Source organism: Dysidea avara, chromosome 11, assembly GCF_963678975.1.
Source record: "Dysidea avara chromosome 11, odDysAvar1.4, whole genome shotgun sequence".
Lineage (NCBI taxonomy): Eukaryota > Metazoa > Porifera > Demospongiae > Dictyoceratida > Dysideidae > Dysidea > Dysidea avara.
Genome location: NC_089282.1, coordinates 19,328,933 through 19,352,387, shown reverse-complemented (window position 1 = coordinate 19,352,387; position 23,455 = coordinate 19,328,933). Strand labels below are relative to the sequence as shown.

The 23,455-nt window shown below is 37.3% G+C and overlaps 1 protein-coding gene and 3 long non-coding RNA genes across 6 annotated transcripts; 2 read left to right on the top strand and 2 right to left on the bottom strand.

Annotated features, from left to right (window-relative positions):
• Positions 1–3,597: 3,597 nt before the first annotated feature.
• Positions 3,598–9,106, bottom strand: LOC136238690 (uncharacterized). The gene is made up of 3 exons (XR_010693160.1): positions 8,959–9,106; positions 5,558–5,722; positions 3,598–3,790 (listed from the first exon to the last, which is right to left on the bottom strand). It is a non-coding gene; the product is annotated as an uncharacterized lncRNA (long non-coding RNA).
• A 30-nt stretch (positions 9,107–9,136) lies between these two features.
• On the top strand, positions 9,137–9,811 carry LOC136238692 (uncharacterized). Of its 2 annotated transcripts, XR_010693164.1 has the most exons (4): positions 9,137–9,187; positions 9,239–9,375; positions 9,423–9,532; positions 9,758–9,811. It is a non-coding gene; the product is annotated as an uncharacterized lncRNA (long non-coding RNA). The 2 variants fall into 2 exon arrangements; XR_010693163.1 differs by lacking the exon at positions 9,758–9,811 and having other exon boundaries at positions 9,423–9,751.
• A 181-nt stretch (positions 9,812–9,992) lies between these two features.
• LOC136238691 (uncharacterized) lies at positions 9,993–10,539 on the top strand. Of its 2 annotated transcripts, XR_010693162.1 has the most exons (4): positions 9,993–10,040; positions 10,099–10,227; positions 10,282–10,319; positions 10,371–10,539. It is a non-coding gene; the product is annotated as an uncharacterized lncRNA (long non-coding RNA). The 2 variants fall into 2 exon arrangements; XR_010693161.1 differs by lacking the exon at positions 9,993–10,040 and having other exon boundaries at positions 10,090–10,227.
• Positions 10,540–17,196: 6,657 nt separating this feature from the next.
• Positions 17,197–23,300, bottom strand: LOC136239180 (uncharacterized). Its single transcript, XM_066029911.1, has 8 exons — positions 23,191–23,300; positions 23,102–23,134; positions 22,244–22,289; positions 22,159–22,190; positions 21,807–22,107; positions 17,727–17,865; positions 17,552–17,679; positions 17,197–17,508 (listed from the first exon to the last, which is right to left on the bottom strand). Exons 1-8 carry the CDS (start codon positions 23,268–23,270, stop codon positions 17,281–17,283), a joined length of 987 nt encoding a protein of 328 aa, XP_065885983.1. The 5' UTR covers positions 23,271–23,300; the 3' UTR covers positions 17,197–17,280.
• Positions 23,301–23,455: the final 155 nt, after the last annotated feature.

The following is a 23,455-nucleotide window of genomic DNA, read 5'->3' as shown; positions in this document are numbered from 1 at the left end:
TTGACAAATGTGTAGTATTAAGGTGTACAAGATCAACATCTCTCATTAATTATGACTATAATTTAAATGACAAAACTCTTCAAGTAACAGAACAACATCGATACCTGGGACTTATTTTTCATGAAAGCATGCAATGGTCGCATCATATTCAAGCTATGTACATTAAAGCAAACAGATCCTTAAATTTTCTTCGGCGCAACTTAAGTAAATGTAGTAGTAATGTCAAGCAAAATGCCTACATTACCATTATAAGACCATTGTTAGAGTATGCAGCTTGTGTCTGGGACCCTTATCATGAATACTTAATATATGACATAGAAAAAAATCCAACGACGTGCTGCAAGATGGGTCCTTTCTGATTTTAGTTGGTACAGTAGTGTGACAGATATGTTGAACTTCCTTGAATGGCCAACCCTAGAAGAGAGAAGACACATTATATTAATAGGTTAAGCCAATTTCACAAAATTGTTCATCAGCTTACTCCTTCCATACAGCTACCATCTTATTTCTTACCAACTCAGTATCCAACTAGACAGCTTCATCAACATCGATTTATCATCCCGGTCAGTTCCACTGTATCGTATCAGAAAATTTTCTTTCCAAATACTTTAAGAGAATGGAACACTTTACCTAACAACTTTATTGAAGAGCAATCCACAGAAATTTTTACCAACCACCTTGTCATCACACAATAAATAATTTTATGTATGCATGTAGGTGTTAAATGTTTTTTTTTTGTAATTACCTGGGTCAATTATCAGCTGTGCTGTCTCGACTCAGTATATAATCATAATCATAAACCTAGCTAACTATGTCAGTCAAGCCATAGATAATACCTTACCTATTATCTATGGTCAAGCAATATAAGTTGATAGTGTTGATATCATTCTTAAATTCATTTTTAGAGGGGGGTCTAATCAAAATTTTCCCTGAGGAGCATGCCCTTAAACCCCTATGCAGATTGACATTCTTCACACGTTTGTGCATGCATGTGCTTCTCACAATAAGGTAGTTATCCTTGTAGCTGGCCTGGCCCTGCATGCATATGGTATCAAAAAATGGTCATAAAATTCCTGGAACCACAGGACCCTCACCTTTTATGCTGTGGTTTTTTTTATTCAAAATGACTGTAGTATAGCAGTAGCCAGTGAAAGCCTATTGCAATTTGAAATATCTGCGATATAGATATATATGTGAGGAGCATAGGAATGGACCTATACAAGGTTTTGAACTTTTGAGTAAGTCAGCAAGTTTTCCTTTTATTTGTAGGTAAGTATATAGGTGACCAGGCCCGCGAAAACAGGGCATGTGGGCACAAACTACACCCCATCACCTAGCAGGTCATATCTCAGTACTGGAACAGAATATTTTGTATACTGTAACTTGCATCATAAAGCCAACTAAATGCTTACTAAGAGCTGAAAATTGCATTGCCATAGCATAATGTACAAAAAGTTATTAGCAGGGGCGTAGCCAGGATTTTTTTGAAAGGGGTTTAGATTAAATGTCTTAAGGGTAAGGCCTGGGTGTTTCCCCTAGCAGGGGCGTACGCAGGAATTTTGAAAAGGGGTTTCCACTACAACTAAGTGACTGTTATATTAGAGTAGTTTATATTATCTGACTACTCTATTAGAGTATCTCGATCTTTTCACCAAAATCATAATTCAGAAAATTGTTATAAGTGTTGCTATCATGTTAGAAACTATTATTTAACTAAGATAAAAGTTTAAAATGTGTCCTGTTCCATGATAGATTCCAGATCCTGGAAACTTAAAGTTTCAATTTCTTAATGTTTCAAGTAGTGTGTAAAATCCAAAGGGGTTTCCTGGAACCCCTGGAAACCCCCCTTGGTACGCCCCTGCCTAGACCATGCATGTTTGAACGAAAATGATGCATACACAAAATGTGCTCTTAGCCTAAGAGCACATTTTACTTAGGCAATAATATAAAGGCGCTTTGTGCATCTAACTAGCTAAAACCTACACATTGCTGTTTATGCAGCTTATAGAAACTATAAACCTATTCGTAAAACTAACTTTCAGACAGCATACTGACAGCCAACTTCAAATTCCTAGCACATACACGGAAGCCCTCCACACTCGAGTCCCTTAGTTGACAACACTCAGTCTTTCCAGCTATACACTATTCTCGGCCGGTCCTCCTGTTGATGGTCACTTCAGACTTGGCTTGTACTCCAATATGTTCGAGATATCACGTGCCCACTGCATGTAACAGATAAACAAACCATTCATCAGCTAAATATATATCAACAGTTCACAGTTTGTGCTAAGGCCACTACAATGAGATAACTTGTTTCTCATCAACTTCTCATAGAGTAACACATGCGGGCGGGCGGGTTATCTCATTATTTCATTATTGCACAAACCATAGCTATAAATTGCAGATGTGTACAAAACCAATATAATAATCCTTTATTTTAGGTAATTGGCAGGTACACACCAAGCAATGGTGCACACTGAGGGTACACAGTAAAAACAAAGTAGTGAACGTCACTACTTTATGTAGTGACGTTCAGTACTTTTAGATTCACTACAACGTAGTGAATTATCAAAGTAGTGAAGGTCACTACCAATGTAGTGACGTTCACTACATTTTAATTCACTACGTTGTAGTGAAATCATAATGTAGTGACGTTCACTACAAAAAGTAGTGACGTTCACTACAAAAAGTAGTGACCTTCACTACATTTTAATTCACTACGTTGTAGTGAAATCATAATGTAGTGACGGTCACTACAAAAAGTAGTGACCTTCACTACATTATAAATTTTTACTATACATCAATATAACAGCATGTCAAGAACACTGTTAATGTCAAGAACACTGTTACTGTCAGTAACATTTAACATTGGTATATAAAGGACAGTTTCTGAGGTATCATAACAGACTATAAACCAAAATTGCAGGTTGATAGACTTCTTTAAATAAAATGTTACCTCTGAAAAATGACAACCTCTTTATAACAGTATGGTCACAAAGTGTCCACTAGAAGTATCATCTGCATATTTCACCACAACTATGTAAACTTGCTGTGTATTCACAGTAGTATAGGCTAAATGTAGCAAAACCAAACAAAATATCCGATTGTACATATGTGAGTGTGGGTGTGTGTGTGCATGTGATAACACTGGAAAACAGCAGTCATGTATTGTAGCCTCAGATTTTCTATTGGTAGGGACTATACAGTACATTTGATAAATTTCTAATTTGAGGATTAAGATTCCCACCCGAAGCCATTTATTGATGTGAAAAGGATGCTTATAAGAAGATACTATGAGTTTGCACATGAAAGATCACGACAACCTTTAGAAAATTTGCAGGGGATATGGTATGGGATGCTGCTGTCAATGCTAAGGAGCTAGGATTTACTTCACAAAGGACTTTCGTTCATTGATTAGGTTCAATATGCACTTCTGCAGGAACGTCAATGAAGTCTTTGCAGACATTCTACTAGGCTGTAGTAAGCCAAGTAAAAAAGTTTTGACTACTTTTCTGGACATGGGGAAACTAGACAAATCTGATGTCAAACTGTACTCATAAATTTTAGTACGTAAATGATATAAATACCTGCATTTATGAAACCACTAAACTTTCACATTCATGTAATCAAAATGGTAAATGTAAAATATTATATAACATCAACTATACGTACTGTTAAGTTTAACAATGGAATATATGTATACGTATAATGTACATACGTAACAAAAACACATCTTTGACCAGCTTCTGCTTTTCTTTTCATCTTTCATCCAGCAGCGGGCAGAACGAGCCTGTAAATGAAAAACAATATATCATATACATGTATCTGGAAACATAGACATTTTGTGAAATGTGCCTTGTTCTGTATTTATTAGGGATGAAAAAATTACTCGCTAAGGAAATTCACTCAGACAGTAAAGATGTGTGCTTTCTAGAATCCACTCAAACTAGCTCATTATGTCACACGACCATACAAATCCCCTTCTAGCCTGAGTATTCCTAGGGTTTGCAGGTCGAGACATGGTCGGGGTTTACATTGTCAGTACTTACCCGGTAGGTGGGGAACTATAATTTTCAGTGATGCAAATCCCCACCTTGGCCAGGCAATAAGAATGTAAAGCTTCTCTAATTGCAAGTCCTGATTTTGACTTGAAAGGCAAGCCATGCAAATGGTAACCCAGAACCTTGCATTATGCAATGTTTCAGAGTCTAACTGTTATGCTTTAATTTATAATACAAATACTGTATTGCCTTGAGTTATGCACCTATCAGTTTATTCCCCGACTACCACTGATACGGGGTGAGGTAGGGGCAAACAGGCTGTGTGAAATAGTTCACTTGTGAAGGTGGGTTGATATTTCCCTGGTTGAGAATATGTAGCTGACACAGATAGATAGTCTGGGCATGTGAAACTATGTTGGGTGGAGGTGCATGTGTGTGGAGTATTTTCTGTCCAGCTTTAGACTATAGAACAAGTGCCCACAAACAACATATATGTGACCAGATTTGCGAAAAGGGGTCTTCCACACACATCTAATTTACCAAATTTAATGACTCATAACCAGACCTCTTAACTATCACAATTTGGTCATGAGACGCACGATTTCAGCCTTCATATCACGACCACTTGTTGATCTCACGATTTCCAATAAAATTTTCTAAGGCACACTAAATCTCCTTGATTTAAGCCCCAAAACGTATCATGTGATCAGTTAATTAGAATAGTGGGGCGCCTCTGTATTTTGAGCTGAAAATTTTGGCGGTTTCCCATACTTTTGAATATGTCACGATCAAGTCACTTTGCTACCAAACTCAATGAACTGAGCCCTATTTAAAGGTGAAATCCTTTGAGAAAAGACTCAGCACACTGAAGAATTAGGTGAAATCCTACCAGTTGTGTTATTACAAATGTTTATTACTTAATTTTGGTTGTTGTGAGGTGTACTTGTGTGGAAAATCTGTGCTGAACACTAAATCCACAGCTGGATACTGATCACTCAAGAAATGGGTGGTGATTTCAACAATGAATCACTGGTGAACCAGTACATCAGCTGAGTTGAAAGACTGATATCACGTGATTCAACGATGGAGCAAAATAGTAGGTTCTTCTCATATAGTAGGCTACACTATAGTATAGAGATATTATAAGCTGCAGTAAACAGCAGTACTGCACTCACATAGCTAGCTAGTTGTGCCTTTTAAAACATTTTTTTGTTAAAACAAATGTAGCTATGTGCATGAGCCCCAGCACAAAGATGGTAGGATTCACAGCTGCATGGGGATGGGTGGCTGGTTTTCTCACAACCAGATCTGCTTCCAGGTTGAAAGGTCTGTCATAACTTTAGACTGAAAAGGCTATTGATTACAAAATTGGACAGTAGTGAGCACTAACATAGTTTAGTGGATGGACAAATTTTCAAGTTAATACATTCCTTGAGCAGTGAGTTATGGACTTCTGAGTTCATAGAATTGGATGTGTATGGAAGACCCCTTTCATAAATCCAGTCACATACCGAGTAACCATTAATTATCTATGAAGGAACACACCTAACACTCACACTTAAGTTTCATGATGATTCTGTATAAGGCTACCCCATGTAGTTTCCCATCATCCGTCCAGCATCATGTCTGGGCTCCACAAGAGTACTACCCTGGCAGCACCCACTCCTTCACAAAAAGAGGAAGGGTCTGGTCACTCTCACTATAGCATTACAGAGTTGCAACTATGGAAGATAATTAAACAATGAGATCGCAATGGCAGCAAGAATGGCATGTTTAACAACCATACGAAGTAAGCATAGTTATAGGTTAAACAAACTCAACCAAAAAGCACAACCAAAAAAATAGATTTTATATTGATTAGGCATCACGAGTACATCAGCTCCAACTACATGGCCCTCTACCTCCATCTTTTGTCCTTTTAAAGAACACACTATTGTTGACTACAAGCAGCCATTATATCTTCACAAAACATATTACATAATTCCAAGAGCTATTATTAACCCTTGATAATTCTATAGTATCAATGCATGTAACTTAAAAAAAATTGTGAATACCAACAACATAATCTGATTGGCACAGCCTGTTTTCTGTAACATGCTACTGATTTGAATGCTAGAGTAACCGGACCAGGATGGGAACCGGCACATTATACAGTAACTGAATTAAAATAACTTGACCAGAAATGAAAATCTTCCAGCACTTGCAAAGTCGAGGCTTCATATTCTGGGAATGGCATTACAAGACCGGTACTCTTTAGGATGTCTTTGGAGTGAGCTCCATAAAAAAGTTATCACAAAATGATCTCAGTAGTATTTCTGACCCTTTAAAGAACTCTTAGATAACAAGGGAAGAACAAAAATTTTGGTCTCAATAGTTATGGTTAATACATTTTTTACCTCTGAAAGAGGAAAACCTGCAAAAAATGGATAAAAATTCTGGGTCCCAAAATGTCCAAAATAGCACATGAATAAATAGTACATGAAATCAGTCAATAGTGAGGACAAACCTTTCCATAAATATTAATTGAGGTCTGGTTGACATTGACCACAGTTGCAGGTGGCACAGTGGACTGGCAGCTAGTATCCTAATTAATGTCTGCACATCCACAAACTTTGGCACAGTCGCAATGTGTCATTGGGTTCAGAAAAGAAAAGAATGCCATAAATTCATTTTCCAGGTCAGTAGTCTGGCCATGCAAGTATATATATATGTATAATAATAATAGTGAGAGACTACTGACCCTGGGCCATCAATAAATAATGTCAGTAGCATATAGACCCTTTGCAGGTGAGCTGTTGCCATAGCAACATTCACTATTTTGGAGTACAACCTGATTTGCAACCCTGATAGCCAGTGTTGGGCAAGTTACTTTGTAAAAGTAACTAGTTACATATTACATATTACTTGCAACTGAACTATTTAGTTACAGTTACATATTACTCATAAAATAAAGTAACTATAATAATATTACATATTATATTACTTTGTGTCCACAGCCTTAAGCTGTCACGTGTGAAACTACCACTTTATCACGTGACATGATTGCGTTATTGGAAAATGTGCAAATCTTGGTTGTAAGTAAGAAGCTGGTGAATAAGCTTCATTCAGTAGCTTCGTTACTTCGTTGTGGCTAGGCACTACTCAGAGGATAACTAACGAGATTAGTAACTTCGTTACTTGTAGTAATAATATTACGTAATATTACAGTAACTATATTACATAGGTAACGCGTTACATTTGTAAGCAAAGTAACTTGAGTTATATTACTCGTTTTTATAGCGTATTTCGTTATATTACTTAGTTACCACAAAAGTAATAATATTACATAACGCGTTACTAATGTAACGTGTTACTCCCAACCAGGCTTGTTGTAATTGTAATCGTAATTGTAATTAATTACTAATCATTAGCAATTTTCAAGTAATTGTAATTATAATTGTAATTGCTCACTGAGCATAAATGTAATGGTAATTGTAATTGTAATTAGCTGTTCAGTCAATAATCATTATGTAATTAAATTTAAGTAATCAAAGCTATGCTATATATCCATAACTTGACTATACTATGTACACAATCCCATGTGTATAACATGTGGCCCATGTAGCTACAATAAATTATTGAAATTATATGTCATGTATTTGTTGACCATATAGTTAAACATTTTATGTACAGTATGGGATACCCATGGGGTACATAATGTTCAATGGTAGAGAAACATTTAAATGTATCTGGATGACGCAGAGTTTACAAAGGATGAAAGCCCTTTAAAATTTTGGAAGATAAAAGCAAATAAATACCCCATTTTAAGTACAATAGCAAAGAATAGCAGCAACATTTGCACCATTTGAGTATGAATTCAACCATAGTGGCAATGTTCTCAGACCAAAATACATGTAGACTATTACCAAAAAAGTTTGAAGAGTTAATAGACGTACCTTAAGATTAATGCTGGAGAACTGTAAGTAAGTTATTGTTGTATCCCAATTACTGCTGGGCGGTATTGAAAAATAGCAAACGGTATACCTTCCATAAAAAGTATCACAGTATTAATGTAAAAGCTATTGGTATTAAAGTAACTGCCATTTACCACAACAAAAGCACCAAATACTCACGGTAGCTCAGCAAGCCTCAGGTACAAACTACCACTAACAAACTTATTTACTTATAGTTTGGTTAGCTGACTACATCAGCACCTGCCTACAAACATTAATTGTCACGTGTCTGGTTACCTTCTAAATACGGGATGAAACAAGCCCACAGGGAGACCATAGTGCCCAGATGGTACGGTGGTATTAAAAAAAGCAGGCGGTATTAAAAGAAGCAGGCGGTATCAAAACCAGTATGACTTAAATATCACAGATTATTAACAAAACCAGTATATCACCCAGCTCTAACCCCACACGTACAGTAGTAATTGAAAAGTAATTGTAATTATTAATCATTATTTTACATACTGAAGTAATTGTAATTATTAGATTGGTTTCAAAAAGTAATTGTAATTGTACTGATTACTTTCGGTGGGTAATTACAACAAGCCAACACTGCTGATAACATAGGGGAGAGTGTACGTTTAACCTACATGGTCAACCTTTGCTGTGGAATGCAGGAGAAGCAGCCCTAGGTATTGTTTTACTCTTATGAAAAGTAATGCTATCAGGTTTGCAAAACTGGTTGTACTCCAAGATGGCGGATGCTGCTATGGCAGCAGCTCACCTGCGAAGGGTCTATAGCCATACCAGGGATGGCGATGACCAGGGTTAGAGCCCTGGTAATCAGTCAAAGCACCGGTAATTTGTCAGTTTAAAGTGCTATTAGCCCTGGTAATAACATCTTAAAACCTTCGTAATTATGAAAGGCTGGCCATAGACAGTATATTGTACGTAGAATATACTATCCATGGGCTGGCTAACGCCGATTAATTCAAATGTGTGTTTACAGTTACAGCTTGTTTACTTACGATTTTAAACAGACTAATCAGGAACGGTTGATTACAGACGATAAACACTATAGATCTTCAGAGCACTAAGCAGTAGCACCAGAGGTAGCACCTCACTAAGCAGTAGCACCAGAGGTAGCACCTCGAGTAGCATCATGTCAAGGAAACTCTAAATAATGCCAAATATAATTGATGACGTCATCTACTTGGTAACATTGTTGCTCACTTAGTTACGTGCTGTAGAAGTCGTGTAAGTGGAAGACTAATAATTGTTCTTTTACTTCTGTTTTCTATTGACTAGAGACTGTTTCGTAACTGTGACGTGCGGTCAGGTGGCCGCAGAGTGGTCTCCCGAGTCAACTGAGTAGGCTAGGCAGCTTAGCACTGCGTACCTCTCGGCGTACCTAGTAGCTGTCAAGTGGTTAACAATTCAGAAAAGTAAGTCTTAAATTGTAATTATTTGTTTTACACTTTTGCACACGTAGACTACCCCAGCCAGCAAAGTTGGCTGCCCGCCAATTTCCCGGCGCCGGCACTGTAGTACCAGAGCCGAGAGGTGATGAAGTTTGGGGCTTTCATTTTAATATACCATAAGGTATAGCACATAGTAACTGAATTGAGTGATGGAGTACTGACACTTATGGTGTGACTGGCGGTTGCGGCTTACAAACTGGATTGTGTACACTGACGTATTTTAGCTTTCTGACATATCTGAGCTTCACATTTTTACCACTACTAGCTAATCACTTTTTTTTTGTTTTCTGTATGTATGTATGTTTGTCAGTTTTGTTCTTGTATTTACCTTGCCGTGCCCACGCAGATCTTTTACTACGATCTGATTGTGGTTGCATGAGACCGAGCTAGGTCGCACATACTGTAAGTTAACTCTACTTATTATGTTTTCTCATTTATAATAATGATGGTTCTCTCTCCATGCAGTAGTTGATTGATATTCATTGCAGTGGTGTATACCTGTGGGGTACTGCTGTGTGTCTGCAACTGTTTAAGGTTTGTAGCTTTAAACAACCATTCTGCAGTTAAAATGTTGTTTGGCAGTTTAGGTAATAATGACTTTCCATTGGTACAGTAGCAGTTTTAAACAGGTAAATGCTTTAGCTTATTACATTGGAGATTGTTTACGATCTTTGTTTCTTGATATAGCGAATACTGCAAGACTAGCAAATGAAGCAATTTGCTACCACTATACTGTGGTTACTAATAGGAACCGATCTAACATATCAGATGGTTATACCATGCACCCATCCCTTACGCACAGTTGTGCAATAGTTGGTAAGTGCATATATGTTTATCTCATATTACATATCAACAATTATTTTATCACAGCATAAATCCTGTACATCTGCTCTATTGTAGCTATGCTGGTAAGTTTTATTTAGCTACCATAGTTTGTATTATATTGTTATATCTTGCAGTTCAACTTGCAATATACACTGCACAGTATCTGATGCATCTTTGCTGCTGCAGAATCTTCTCACAAGGACTAACATGTATGCACCTATACAAAAAAAAACTGACATTTTGTATACATGTATTTTTACTTGTATGCAGTATTATTTTTAATGGAATTCTATGGTGCATGAATGCATAAACTGGATGCAAATGCGATGTAGTGAAATCACCGCAAATAAGTAGTGACGTTCACTGTAAAACAGTAGTGAAGTTCACTACTAATGGCACTGCAAGTAGTGACGTTCACTACAGTTAGTAGTGACGTTCACTACAGTTGGTAGTGACGTTCACTACAATTAGTAGTGACGTTCACTACTTTTTTGTAGTGACGTTCACTACAAAAAAGTAGTGAACGTCACTACACAAAAATAGTGAGTATTGTGGCAGAGGTTTCACTACTAATTAGTAGTGACGTTCACTACTTTGTTTTTACTGTGTAAAACTCCAAGTTCACATAAGCTTCAACTTCAGTAACAAAGCTTTCATTTCCTTTACGAGAGCTCCACCAGTTTTGGGGTCATGTACCATACCACAGTACAGCAACAACAACAGCAGCAGCAGCAGCAACAGCAGCAGCAGCAACAGCAGCAACAGCAGCACTGAGCAGTAGCAAACATCAGCAAACATGCAGCAGCGGGGTTAGTATGTGTAGGATGGTCAGTCTTATTAGGGGGAGGGGCTGTCTTATGCACTAAAGCTACTATGACTCTTAGATATGCACATAGGGCATGCAGGTCACGGTACCAATGCTAGTGTATAGTCTACTGTACACTGTAGTCACAATGTTGATGCCTTGATGGTTTTTAATGCTCCAGAAAGCACTCTAATCAACACAGAAGTAAAAAACACTAATAAACGGTGTCTGTATCTCAATAGGGTTGTAGTTTTCCATGGAAATAGTGCTTTTCTACGTGATAAGCCCACTACCACAATACTCAAAAAAGTTATGCTGCAATCTCGTGCACTAATGAGTGCGCATGGGCAAAAGAAAACTTTGGTGCGGGCGGTTGATGAGAAACAAGTTATCTCATCGTAGTGGCCTAACCTGACACATGTATAACACGACCACTCAAGTTTAGCAGCTCCTGCCATACTATGAGAAGTGATTTACGCCAATAATACACTACTATATTAAATATAAATAGAAGGGTATATAGCTACCATTGTAAAGCAAATGTTGTACAGACTGCGGTGATCACGTGGTGTCTCGTGATCGACATCGGACAACTAACTCTACTAGTCTCGTGCCAGACCCCACCCACAACAAACTATTTACTTTTCAATTTGCCACGTTCATGACAGTCGGAACTGTACCATTTTGCAAACATTTCGAGCTGGGCACCGACTCTACATACTCTACCTGCTGACTTGGCCGACTTGAGCGTAGAACTGATCGAAAGGCTGCAGACCTGGATTTGTCTTTAATATTATTATCAATTTACCAAAAAGGAAGGCATACACAAAAGGCAAAGCCTGTACAAGGTGTCCGCCTACAAAAAACAAACATACATATACCTACAGTACACTACAAACTAAACAGTACACAACAAAACACAAAACAGTGATTAAGAAGTTACTTTACACATAAGTAATTATAAAGGTGATGCCGGAAAGACTTTTGATTACTGTCTTCAAGGATATGTAATGGCACAGTGTTCCAGAAGAAAGTTGTGTTGACAAAAAAAAGAATATCTCCTAGAATTAATGGTGGACTGTGGAGGGACTAGTGAAAGATGGTGACTTCTGGTAGATGCTATGGAATTAAATAAACAGTGACTATTAAATGTAATAGATGTTTGCTGGTGATATATGTCATTGAGGAAACTGACCGAAAGGAAACTTCATCTTGACTGGAGAGAAGGAAGGTGAAGTTGGGAGCAACAATCATTCGAAGAAATGGTCCAAGAGCTGGTAGATGGACTCCAGCGACTCCCACAGATCCATCGAGCTGCCCGCTTTTGTAGGGACTCTAGTAGTTGGATATCTCCCAAATTATGGGGATTCCATATGACTGCAGCATACTCTAGCGTTGGCCGGATGATAGCTTTGTATGCGGCACACTTAGCTGCACGGCTCTTTTAAACCTTCCAAGTGTATCTCCTGTTTTTTGATGGCCACAGTCATAGGAAAGAGTGTAGCTGTGTTTTTGTCTGTATTTGGCTCCGTTTTTAGTTTTGTATCTTCTAGGGAAACACCCTTGTACAGGCTCTGCCCGGGCCTTTTGGTGTCACCCTGTCTCGTGACAAATCAGATAAATAATAATAAGGCATTCAACTGTCTGGAGGTTGCTGAAGTCAATTACTGAAGGCAGCATTAGTTTTTGGGGAAATCATTGGAAGTGTCCTTGAATGCCACAAAAGCTGCTGCAAACAAGAAAATGACTGACTCACTGTCTCAACTCTTATCAGCCACAGACCTGCTACCAATCCACGGTGAATATAAATTATGGTTAGAGAGGAACTATATTGTTTCACTATTAAGTTTTTGTTTGTCGGTATGTGGATGCTATAGGCTGAGTCTGCTATTGGTAAGTTAGAGAATTTGGCTACCTGCTACCTTAAGAAGTGGTTGGGACTTCCCAGATGTGCTACTCGGGCCTTACTTTACTACCCTGGTGTCTGCTGTCCCAGTGTATCAGTGGTGTCCAGAGAGACCAAGTTAAGTCTCCTGTCTTGTATCAACACATCTGGAGACCCCCAGCTCCAGCAGTTGGGGCTGCAACTTCATCTGGGTGATGCTTATTTACAGACCCAAGCATCTGGTTATCAACTTTTATCCAAGGCACATTTACAGTTGTCATCTTTTCCAGTGGCTCGTCCTTTGTACCTGCTTCCAAAGAAACTGCTATATAGCAGCTGATGAATGCTCTAGATATGATGATCATTTGGTTACTCTGTCTGTTCAGTGTAAGCTTAAAGACTCTGTGTGTTTGGAATCTTGCTGTAAAACTTGGAACAGACTTTTGTTGGGGTGTCATCCCGGCCACCTTTCCTTTATCCTGTGAGCTGCTTCTGATACCCTTCCCACACCAGTAAATTTTCAGCGATGGCACATTCAGTGTGATGTGAAGTGTTCTCTCTGTGGTAATACACGTCCCATCACTGCTCACATTTTAGGGGGTTGCCCTGTTGCTTTATAACAAGGCCGTTTTACTTACAGACATGATAAAGTTTTATATTGCATAGTTTCCAATCTCTCTAGTCTTTTGGTGGAGTCACAAACCATTCATGTTTATGCTGACTTACCATAAATGTATGCTAGTGTGTCTCCTTAGGCAACCATCCCTCCATCATTTACCATAACTCCTTATTGTCCTGATATAGTGATTCACAATATATCAACTAATGCAGTTGTGCTGTTAGAGCTGATGTGCCCTTTGGACTCTATCCAACATTTAGAATCTGCAAGAGATCAAAAGCAAACCAAGGAAGATTACTTACAGATTTTATCGGAACTGGATAGAATGGGAATTCCTTGTTACTATAATACCATCGAAATTAATGTTCTTGGTCATTATTTGCATTCATCACTGTCCTCACTGTGTAATGCTCTAGGCTATATTCAACAAGCTATGGCAATCTCACGGTCTCAATGCAGAAAGTTATTTGATGAAGCTGCTGGATTATCTATTACTGCATCTCGAAGAATTTTTCTAGCAAGGAACTGTGCTGAGTGGTTGGTAGGAACATAGGACCACTTGTTTATTCGCTGTTATTTTTTGTTTGTTGTTTTGTGTTTTGTTATAATTTCACTCCTTGCCACGCCCACCTTATGGTCTTCCATGTTGTGGTTGCGTGTGCCGGAGGACACTTTCAGTTACTGTATAATATATGTATGCATTATTTTCATCATTGATGGTTCTCTCTCTGGAGTTTGTTTTAGGGAGTTGACTGCACAAAAGGTACTCATTATGTTTTGGCTCCATTTAGCTAGTTCAAGTCACTGAGTAAGTCGTCCTGCAAGGCACAAGACAAGGCTACATTCCCTTGAATGTTCTGCTACAGGCCACTATTAGTGCTTTTATATACCAGTAGATCTAGACCTGTACTCATTTTTCAATAGCTATTCCACTATTCTGTTTGATCATAGATAATAAAAATTATTATGTATGGTTTGATTTAAATTATATATTTAACCTAGGAACTACACATATACATAAGGAAACATAACCAAATACAAAAAACATAGCTAGCTACAACAAAATTACCCTTACCAAGGTGAAGACTTTGGAAAGTTCTGAGAACTTGTCTCTTTCAAGTTAATGTTTTAGTTATCTGTATAATGTAGTATGTATAACTGTGTCATGTTTTTTTGTATATTGTACATATGCATCTTGGGAAGCACCCATATAATGCATGTACAGGCTGAGCCTTTTGGATAAATTATATAAATAAACAAATATATTAAATTAATATAAATAAATAAATAATATTGACACTGTACATTGCAATAGTTTGTAGAATAGTGCAACATGCTCAGAGTATCACTATAAGCATTGTGTATGTTGATGAGCAAAAATTGTTTTTGTAGTTGAAGTATGATATCTTTGTTGTGCTGTGTATACTGGGTAGATGTGGGAGGTGTTGACTTTTGTTAGGGTATGCATTTAGAGTTCTTTTGTTTATTAACGAAGAGGGTGATTGATCCAGAAATTGTTTTAGGGACAAGGTTAAGTGTGAAAGGTCTAATTAGGTAGGATAAGATATGCATTTGTGCTATAGTGTTAGAATGGGTAGAACGTTGTATGATATTGCAGCAAGTGTACCAATTACAATTAGAGTGTTATTTGATCTGGTAGTGGGATTAAAATTTACATTGTGTTGCAAGTTACTTTTGTTGTAGGTATGGTCAGTAGGGCTATGCAATAATAGTAAAACCTATATCTCAATAAGTGACAACCATTATTTTATTTTGATATCTCAATTATAATGGTGTGACATCATAGGACTGTTTTGTAAACATGTATCGTTTACATAATATTAGTCAATTATAACTCAGAAATTTTATCCCTTTCTCAACTAGTTTGACACTTTTCCCACATGTGATAGATTGCGACATCGTGATGAGTGTTTGTGTTGTCTACATTGGCGATTTTGTTATGGTTATATTGTTGGTGTGGTCAGTAGGTGATTTTTAGTGGATGGATTGATGAGGCCTCTGTTAAACGTTAATATCATGTAGCGTCCTGTGTCCTAGTGTTTACTTTAGGCTAGATCATGTCTTGCATTTTATAATTTAGGGTGCTGGTAGTTAGCAGCACTAGCACAGTGATAACAAGTATGAATCCTTCAGATTTTTTGATGTTCTGAGTTTGTATAAGTCAGAAGTGTGTCCAAAAATATGCCAGGGGAGGTTAGTCATCAATAGTCATGTGTTTATACTACCAAGTATGGCACCAGGTGTTTAGGAAAAGCACCATGTTGTGTTGAGAAGTTCTGGGGGACACAGGGATACACTCAATACACTACCAATTCACACATTAGAATACTTGGTATTGATACTGAGGTGATATGGTTGAACTATGAGATCGTGTGATTCTCCTGTGTTATACTGTTTATTTTGGGTTGGTTGACCATGTAAACAAAACAAAACAAAACAAATGCAGGTCATGTGCTTGACGGTGTGAAGCTTTATTGGTTGTTTCTATGCACATGATATTTTTGCATTTGAAACTACATGGACAACCAACCTGAAATTGGCTGTATCTATTCTAATATCTCTGGCAACGACCACTCTCCCCCTGGTGATGTTTACCAGCATCGTTGACCTGACTTGTCAGTCCATAGTACTACTCAAGCTTCACGTTTCTTGTGCCAGGGTAGCTGCTATAACTGGGAAGTTGGCAAAGGACCAGACATCGAGAATGCTACAGAAGTAGGGTGTGACTTCATTTCCCTTGTAGTGGAAACATTTGGCGTTTGGTCTCCATTTGCTCTTAGAGCTCAATTGCTGACTGCACTACAGCCAGAAGTACATGGTGCTTCTACTAAACTGATTGGCTTGGGGGAACTTGCTGCAGCAAATTTCAGTGTTGCTTTGGACTAACAATGCTAGAATGGTACTAAGATACTGGGCTCTGCAGGGTGGAGACAATTTCCCTTCCCTGAATTCCTAGTTTGTTTCTGTAGTTATTGCAGGTAGTTTTAAGGTAATTAAGGTGTATTGTAGTTAGTTTCTTTTTAGTAGTTAGTTATTTTAATTGTAGTTTACTGTTTTATAATCATGTTTGTGGCATTTCTAGTTTATACAAGTGACTAATATTCTAATATGTTCACAGGTTTTATAATCTAGTAAAGCCAAGGGGAGCTTGTATGTCTCCAGTGACCACTATACCAGCTGGGGATCTCATTGGAGATTTCCCTGTAGAACTTGTTTGTGACAACCACATCTGTACCATGATAAAAGTTGATTCTGGAATTTGGTTTATATGACTTTAAGCAGAGAGGAGGTGGTTTATGGTGGGTAATGAATGGATCCACCCATATAAACATAGTGAAATCACTTGTTTGAAGATAACCCAATTATCTGCTGACCCCCAGTGCACCACATTATTCTGAAACTATATTGAGTCTAGTTGTCTAAACTACACAATGGAAATATGCAACTAAAGCAGCAGCATGCAGTGCATACCCTACTATGTATTTTGACCATTACACTGTATCTACCATTCTATACACCATGCCAATAAGGAAATGTTGCTAACCTTATAGGAGCCCTGAATTATGAGTATTAAAACTTTTGATATTCCTATTAACTACTGTATGTACCTCAATTATAGTATAGCTGGCAGTCACAGAATAAATTATAAACTTTAAAACCACGTAATAAGCATACTACACACTGTTCTGTTCTACACTACACACTGTTCAGTAACTACGAATAACCATAGCCTCCGTTATGTTTAAATCCATATATCATATTTCGTTTAAACTCTTCATATTTGTCAACATACTTTGTAGGCAAAGTGAGGTTTAATCCACAGGTAGAGGCTGTTGGGTACTTGTTGTTGGCATTGAAGTACAAAGTACACTCGGCAAACCCTTCTGGTGGTATTCGTTCAGAACCAGTAAAAAATCGTAATGCTAGACTGAGATCTCCTTCTAAAAATGTCATACCCATGTAAAGTTAGATTTTTAACACAAACATCAAGCTGTATATCTTCCATTTCTTCTAGTAAGTCAGTAAAATAAATGTACGTTGTCTTCTCCCGTTGAAGATCATTTGACCCCTCACTAGAAAACACTTTCCTTGCAAAAACCTGGATCACTTGATCTATTTAACATTAGATTAATGTATAAAATGACTTTTTTGTTCTGTACCTGCTGTCAAAGGATCATTTTGGTTCACAAAAAGTCGTTTGAACAACTCTGAATGATCTCTTATAGCATTTAGCACACCGGCATCTGCCAGTCCCACAATTACATCATCTAGTTCAGCTTTGATAGCTACCTGACTACTCTGCAACAGAAGAAAACACATTCAAGAAGTGTGCACACTGAAGTCAGTTTGCACAAACAGTCTCCCCACATATACACTACACTATACATTGAGCATCAAAACACAAGTACCGTATTTCTATAAATATATATAAGCTGCGAGAAATTTTCACGAGTTTAATTTTCGTGTTAAACAATTTTCACTGATTTCCTCAAGCAACGAAAAATTTTTAACAATGAATTACGTAACTTTATTAATTCTATACGGCCTTTTTTGTATATAGGAGAAGCAGAATGACAAGCAGCGAAACTGAAGTGTGGCGTCTCCGTTCCATGGAGGCTGCACCCCAGATTCAGAAGTTGTCCGTCACAAATCAAGCAATTAACTGGAGTGGAATTGCTGTAGCTAGATGCATATGTGCATATATACTTCATTTAAATTAATGTGTCCTGTAGTAGCTGTCTATCACGGAATGGCATCATTACCAATATGCGGTGAAATAGACGAAAACAGCTCCCCTCTCTCCTAAGATGAGGGAGGCCTTTGTTTTTAAGACTGCAGCAAAGACATATGCTTGACACGGCAATGGCCAAGCCTCAATCCAGATAGCCAGAAAGTAGTTAACCGAATTTATTCAACTTCTCAAATATTACGTTAGTAAAATTTTTCACGTAATTAATTTTCGTCGGATACTAGCTTCGATGAAATATTTTTAACGGTTTATAAATATAGAAATACAGTAGCTGAATCAAAGAAAGTCGTTCATATGTGTGTCATCTGAAATAGTTAAATATTAACCAATATTTTAGAATAGATCTAAATAAAATTTATTCTGGGGGTCTTACATCAGTAGAAAACATATCTTCCCTAGCTTTTAACATGCTTTAACACCTAGCACACTCCTTGATTATGTAGCATGCATAATAGGGTTATGATGCATGCATCCTCTGGAACTCAACTACGGAAAGCTGGTTTAAAAAGGCAGGTTTGATCCCAATATAAGAACACTGTACAGTTCTTAAGCTTCCAGAGACTGACCAGAGGCCACTATATTATATTATCTGGCCTTACGTCTTGGTGAGGGCACTGACACTATCAACTCAAATGGTGAATCTTGATAGTAGCATCCACATAGTTAATCACTTTCTTTCAGTCTTTCTTTACTTCCTTTACAATGCCTTACTATTAGCTTACTTTATAGACATGACAGGCACCACTGGAACTGATGCACTTATGAAACAATGTGGTACTGTCTACTTCACTCAGGGAAATTTTCTGAACTACTTAGAACAAGCCGACATCAGAGTTTACACTATTTAGAACACAGTCATCATGTTGCTGCTTTGTCATTGCATAGGGCTAAAAAGTACAGTACTTTAAAATACGTAGGGTGTATAAGTCCATGCATTTATAATTAAAAGGAAAGCACACAAAATAAGTACTGTACATGAACCGCAATGACTAAACTAATAGCTAAATTAGATGTGGTTTGCTTATGTGATCCACTGAGCGAAAACCAATTTTTTTTTGTACTTTGCAAAATTATACTTTGCTTAAAATTGAACTGGGTAAAAGTGCATGTGGTACATAAAAATTATACGCATATTTTAATTGCTTCAGTATGTGCTGAAACAAAAGCTCACATCAACAAAACCTATACACCACCAGATTCTCCTGTTCATGGGGAGTAATTTGGTTCCGTGTTCATAAAGTGTATGGAACGTGTGTTATGGGCGCTTATTTATGATGTGGTAGAAATAAAGTTTACCACTGTTATCAGTATCAATGTTGGAATGGTCTTTTTGTTCTTTGTCTGCACAAAGATGTACAGGGTACCTTGATCAATGTGCCAGTTCATGTTGAATGGACTAAGCCAAACCCTGCCTTCACAGCTTGTTTCAGTCGTGATTTATGATTGATTATATAAGTGCCAGTAATATAGTTGCCATATTGTTGCTGTACAAATCAAGTTTATTCCTGTTACAACCATCTAGCGCTATAACTCAAAGACTATTCATCACAAAAGGCTGAAACTTTCCTCCACTTTGGTTACATAACAGAGAAAAAATGGAATCCAGGAATGTTTGGTGAACACATGGATGTCGCAGGACTTGAGGGAAGCTGATGCCATGCACATAAATTTGTTATATATACAAACAATTTAGCTAAATCTATTTGTTACGCTACTTCTAAAAACCAAGTGCACATATGCATGCAGTTTATATACTATTCCTTAATTAATCAACCATGTATATTATTTAGTTTAGCTTTATGCCATTGCTAATTTTGTTAGTAACTGTATATTGTGATGCTTTGTGACAATGCCACTGCTAAGAAAGCGTGATTCATGTAAATTACTGTTAACCACAATTACACACAGAAGTATCTTCTCAACTGTTTTATAGCTTGTCTGTTGTGTTTTCTGACACAAACTGTTAAGAGAAAGCCTCAAGGTTGCCCTTCTTTATGTTGCATAAATACAGCACACGCCTCCTTTCACCTAGTCTGGTGCAGCTGACCTGCGCACATAGTGTGAGGGTCTGGTGACAGCCACATTCAGTACCTGTGCAGATGGAATGCAATTAAATTTGAATACGCGTGAAACACGTGGACAATTTCCAGTAACAGAGTGCGATAGCTACTGTACTTGCACTTGAATGACATCTATTTCCTCTACAAACCCTTACATTTGTGCTGGTTGTGGAAAAGACATAAGAAGCTCGCCATAATCAGTGGGTAAATCGGGAATAACGTCATAGAATGTTGTTAATTGGTCACTAAGCGATCTGATTGGACGCACCAGTTTTTCGTAAGGCTGGCACAGGTACTGAATGTGGCTGTCACCAGACTACCTTTCACCTCAAAGAGTTTTGCTATTCTTGATAAACTGCAAGGCTAGATACATCATTTTCGGTTGTTTTACACTTGTATAACCCATTGTGAAAGGCATTCATAATGTCTTTAGCAATCCACTTCCCCGGCAACAATCATCCACCTGACACTAAAGCTTATCTGCCTGAAAGCTAAATACAGGTGCTACATGGCTTTAATTTCTTACTGCTTTTTTGACTTACAACGTTTTGCTCATGTGGGTGTGGAAAGGCAAACAAATATACAAACACTCATACACATTTTTCTGAAAACAAGCAAAAAAAAAAAAAAAAAAAAAACCAAGTGCATGCCCACAACCAGCTATGGGTGCCTGCCTCGTTTAAAAAATCAACAAGTTAGTACCATTAAGATACGTTAATACACAATAATCACACACCCTTGCAAACAGTCAGCTATTTTAATTCCTTTGCAAATTAATGGGACTGGACATGCCTAATTAGAAAACAAAACAATGGGGTGGAACAGAAAATAAAAATGTACAACAGAAATAACATTAACCAAAACAACCAAGATGTGAAAAAGTATGCAACCTTTAAACAGTCGTTAACATAAAGGTGATGACAGCCAAGAAACATACCAGTGATATTAATGATACTGCATTGAAATGGCTGCAGTGATATTATAATAAAACTATGTAACCATTTACACTTTTGTCACATTTTCCATAAACTAAAAGCTATACTATTTTCACAGCTTGGTTTTTTGTTGGTAGATTTCATACTTCTTGCACAGAGTTTCCTGGTATACACCCTGTACTTTTGCTGATGTATTGGTATATTTCAGGAGTAAAAAAAGGGAAGCCAGAGCCACCATGGATAAATGAAAGGCCCATTAGCAATCCTATCTTTCTGAAATACCCTTCCTATAATACACATAACATGACTAATAACACAACAGACTGTTGACTACAATATAGTCAATCTAAATAAAACATTATTAAACACTGTTACCTCATCATAGTACATATCAGTGTAATTAGTATTATATTTATAATTATTTATTTTAATTTACTGGATAGGGACAGTGTTAGGGGACCAGCCCACTAGAGTACAATTGCTGATCAATTTTACCTGCAGCTTCATTGGATTTGGCTTTAGTGACATATTTGGCGACTTTCCAGTACATAACTTGAATTTGATTTCTTTGGCAAGAAGACTCCACAACTCTCTTGTAAGACCTCCATAATCTATCCCTAACTCTCCCACAAACCAGGTTTTCATATTGGAACAGTTACAGTTGAAACTCTTCTTTCCAACCTCCCGGATCATATCGTCTAAAACATTTTCTCGTCTAACTTGTACCCGCTGGATTCCATTACCTGAGGTTTGGCTTGACAATTCCATAATGACATCATGTAAAGTAAGTGCACCACTGAAAACAAAAATGAAAGCATATGATACATAAACAATGCCCAATACATACTCCATCTTCTTTGAGTCCTCTACTTCCTTCAGCTACAGAAGTCGTATGCATACAAACATAAACGTACCATTGGTGTTTAATTTACTTTGTCATGTGCTTCAAATCCTTGATCGGCATCATAAAGGTAACTTCTGGAGTATATTCAAATATGAAATAACAGCTATCTCAAGATTATACAGGGCTGAAAGACACCAGAGAAGGTTGCAATTGGAAGCAGGAACAATTTAAGTACATATCATTGTTGTAAGGACCAAGGAGGGTATATGGCATTAAAACAAGTACTTGGCCCATTAAGTATGTTATAGTTTTCCCATCCCATTTAACAAAACCTTACCAACATGAAGCCTCATTTCCCAAGCAGCAGCAGCAGCAAGGCTTTATGTGGTGCATTACCAAATACTCAATTGTTAACTTTTTCACAAATGAATTTCCTGGTGTACTTTACAAGGCATACTGAATGACTTTATACAAATCCTTCTGTATGCCAAACCACTTGGTTATATGTATGGGTGGTATTGACATTTTTGCCATACGATTATTGTCATGAGATATCACAATTATTGTCCACTTAACCACTGTAACAAAAAAAACTAAAATATTTAACTAAACGACAAAAATAAGATGAATGATTATTCTTTTTGAAAACTCCTTGGTTATTACGATTATTCAGCCAATTTCGATTATCACTGTATGATGAAAATTAGATGATGTTGATTATTGCCAACAAAATAATCACGATTATCACAATAATAATTGTCCATCCCTACTTGGTTAATTACTATAGCTAGGTGATACGCATCTGTATGCCTTGTGTGTATTATAATTCTTTTGAAACCAGCACGTGCCTACACATCATCCAATTCAAATAGTACATAACACTTTAATCAATAAGTAAATGCAACGGACTAACAGTGTCAATTAAGATATAATAGAATGGACTAACCCTTGATGGTCCTGGTTTGCTGATATCATCAACCTAAGAAAAAAAATTGCAATTGCATTAGTTTACAGGTAGCTACTCCTTATCCATACCGGTGAATTTCTTGACACAGCATCAATGTCTTGCATACTTGAACCACTGTAGCCGCATGCATTATATAACATAAATGCATGGAAACACACAAAGTAATGCTATTTGTACATCCCAGTTTCTTAAGTGGTTTCGGAGTACAGAAATAGTTACTATTTCGCCACATCGTTTACATTGTTCTTTTGGCTGATCAAAACACTAATAAAGACGAAAGGTCATGTATACAGACAGAAAATGCATGATAGCACACACGGTAAGAATCGGTCA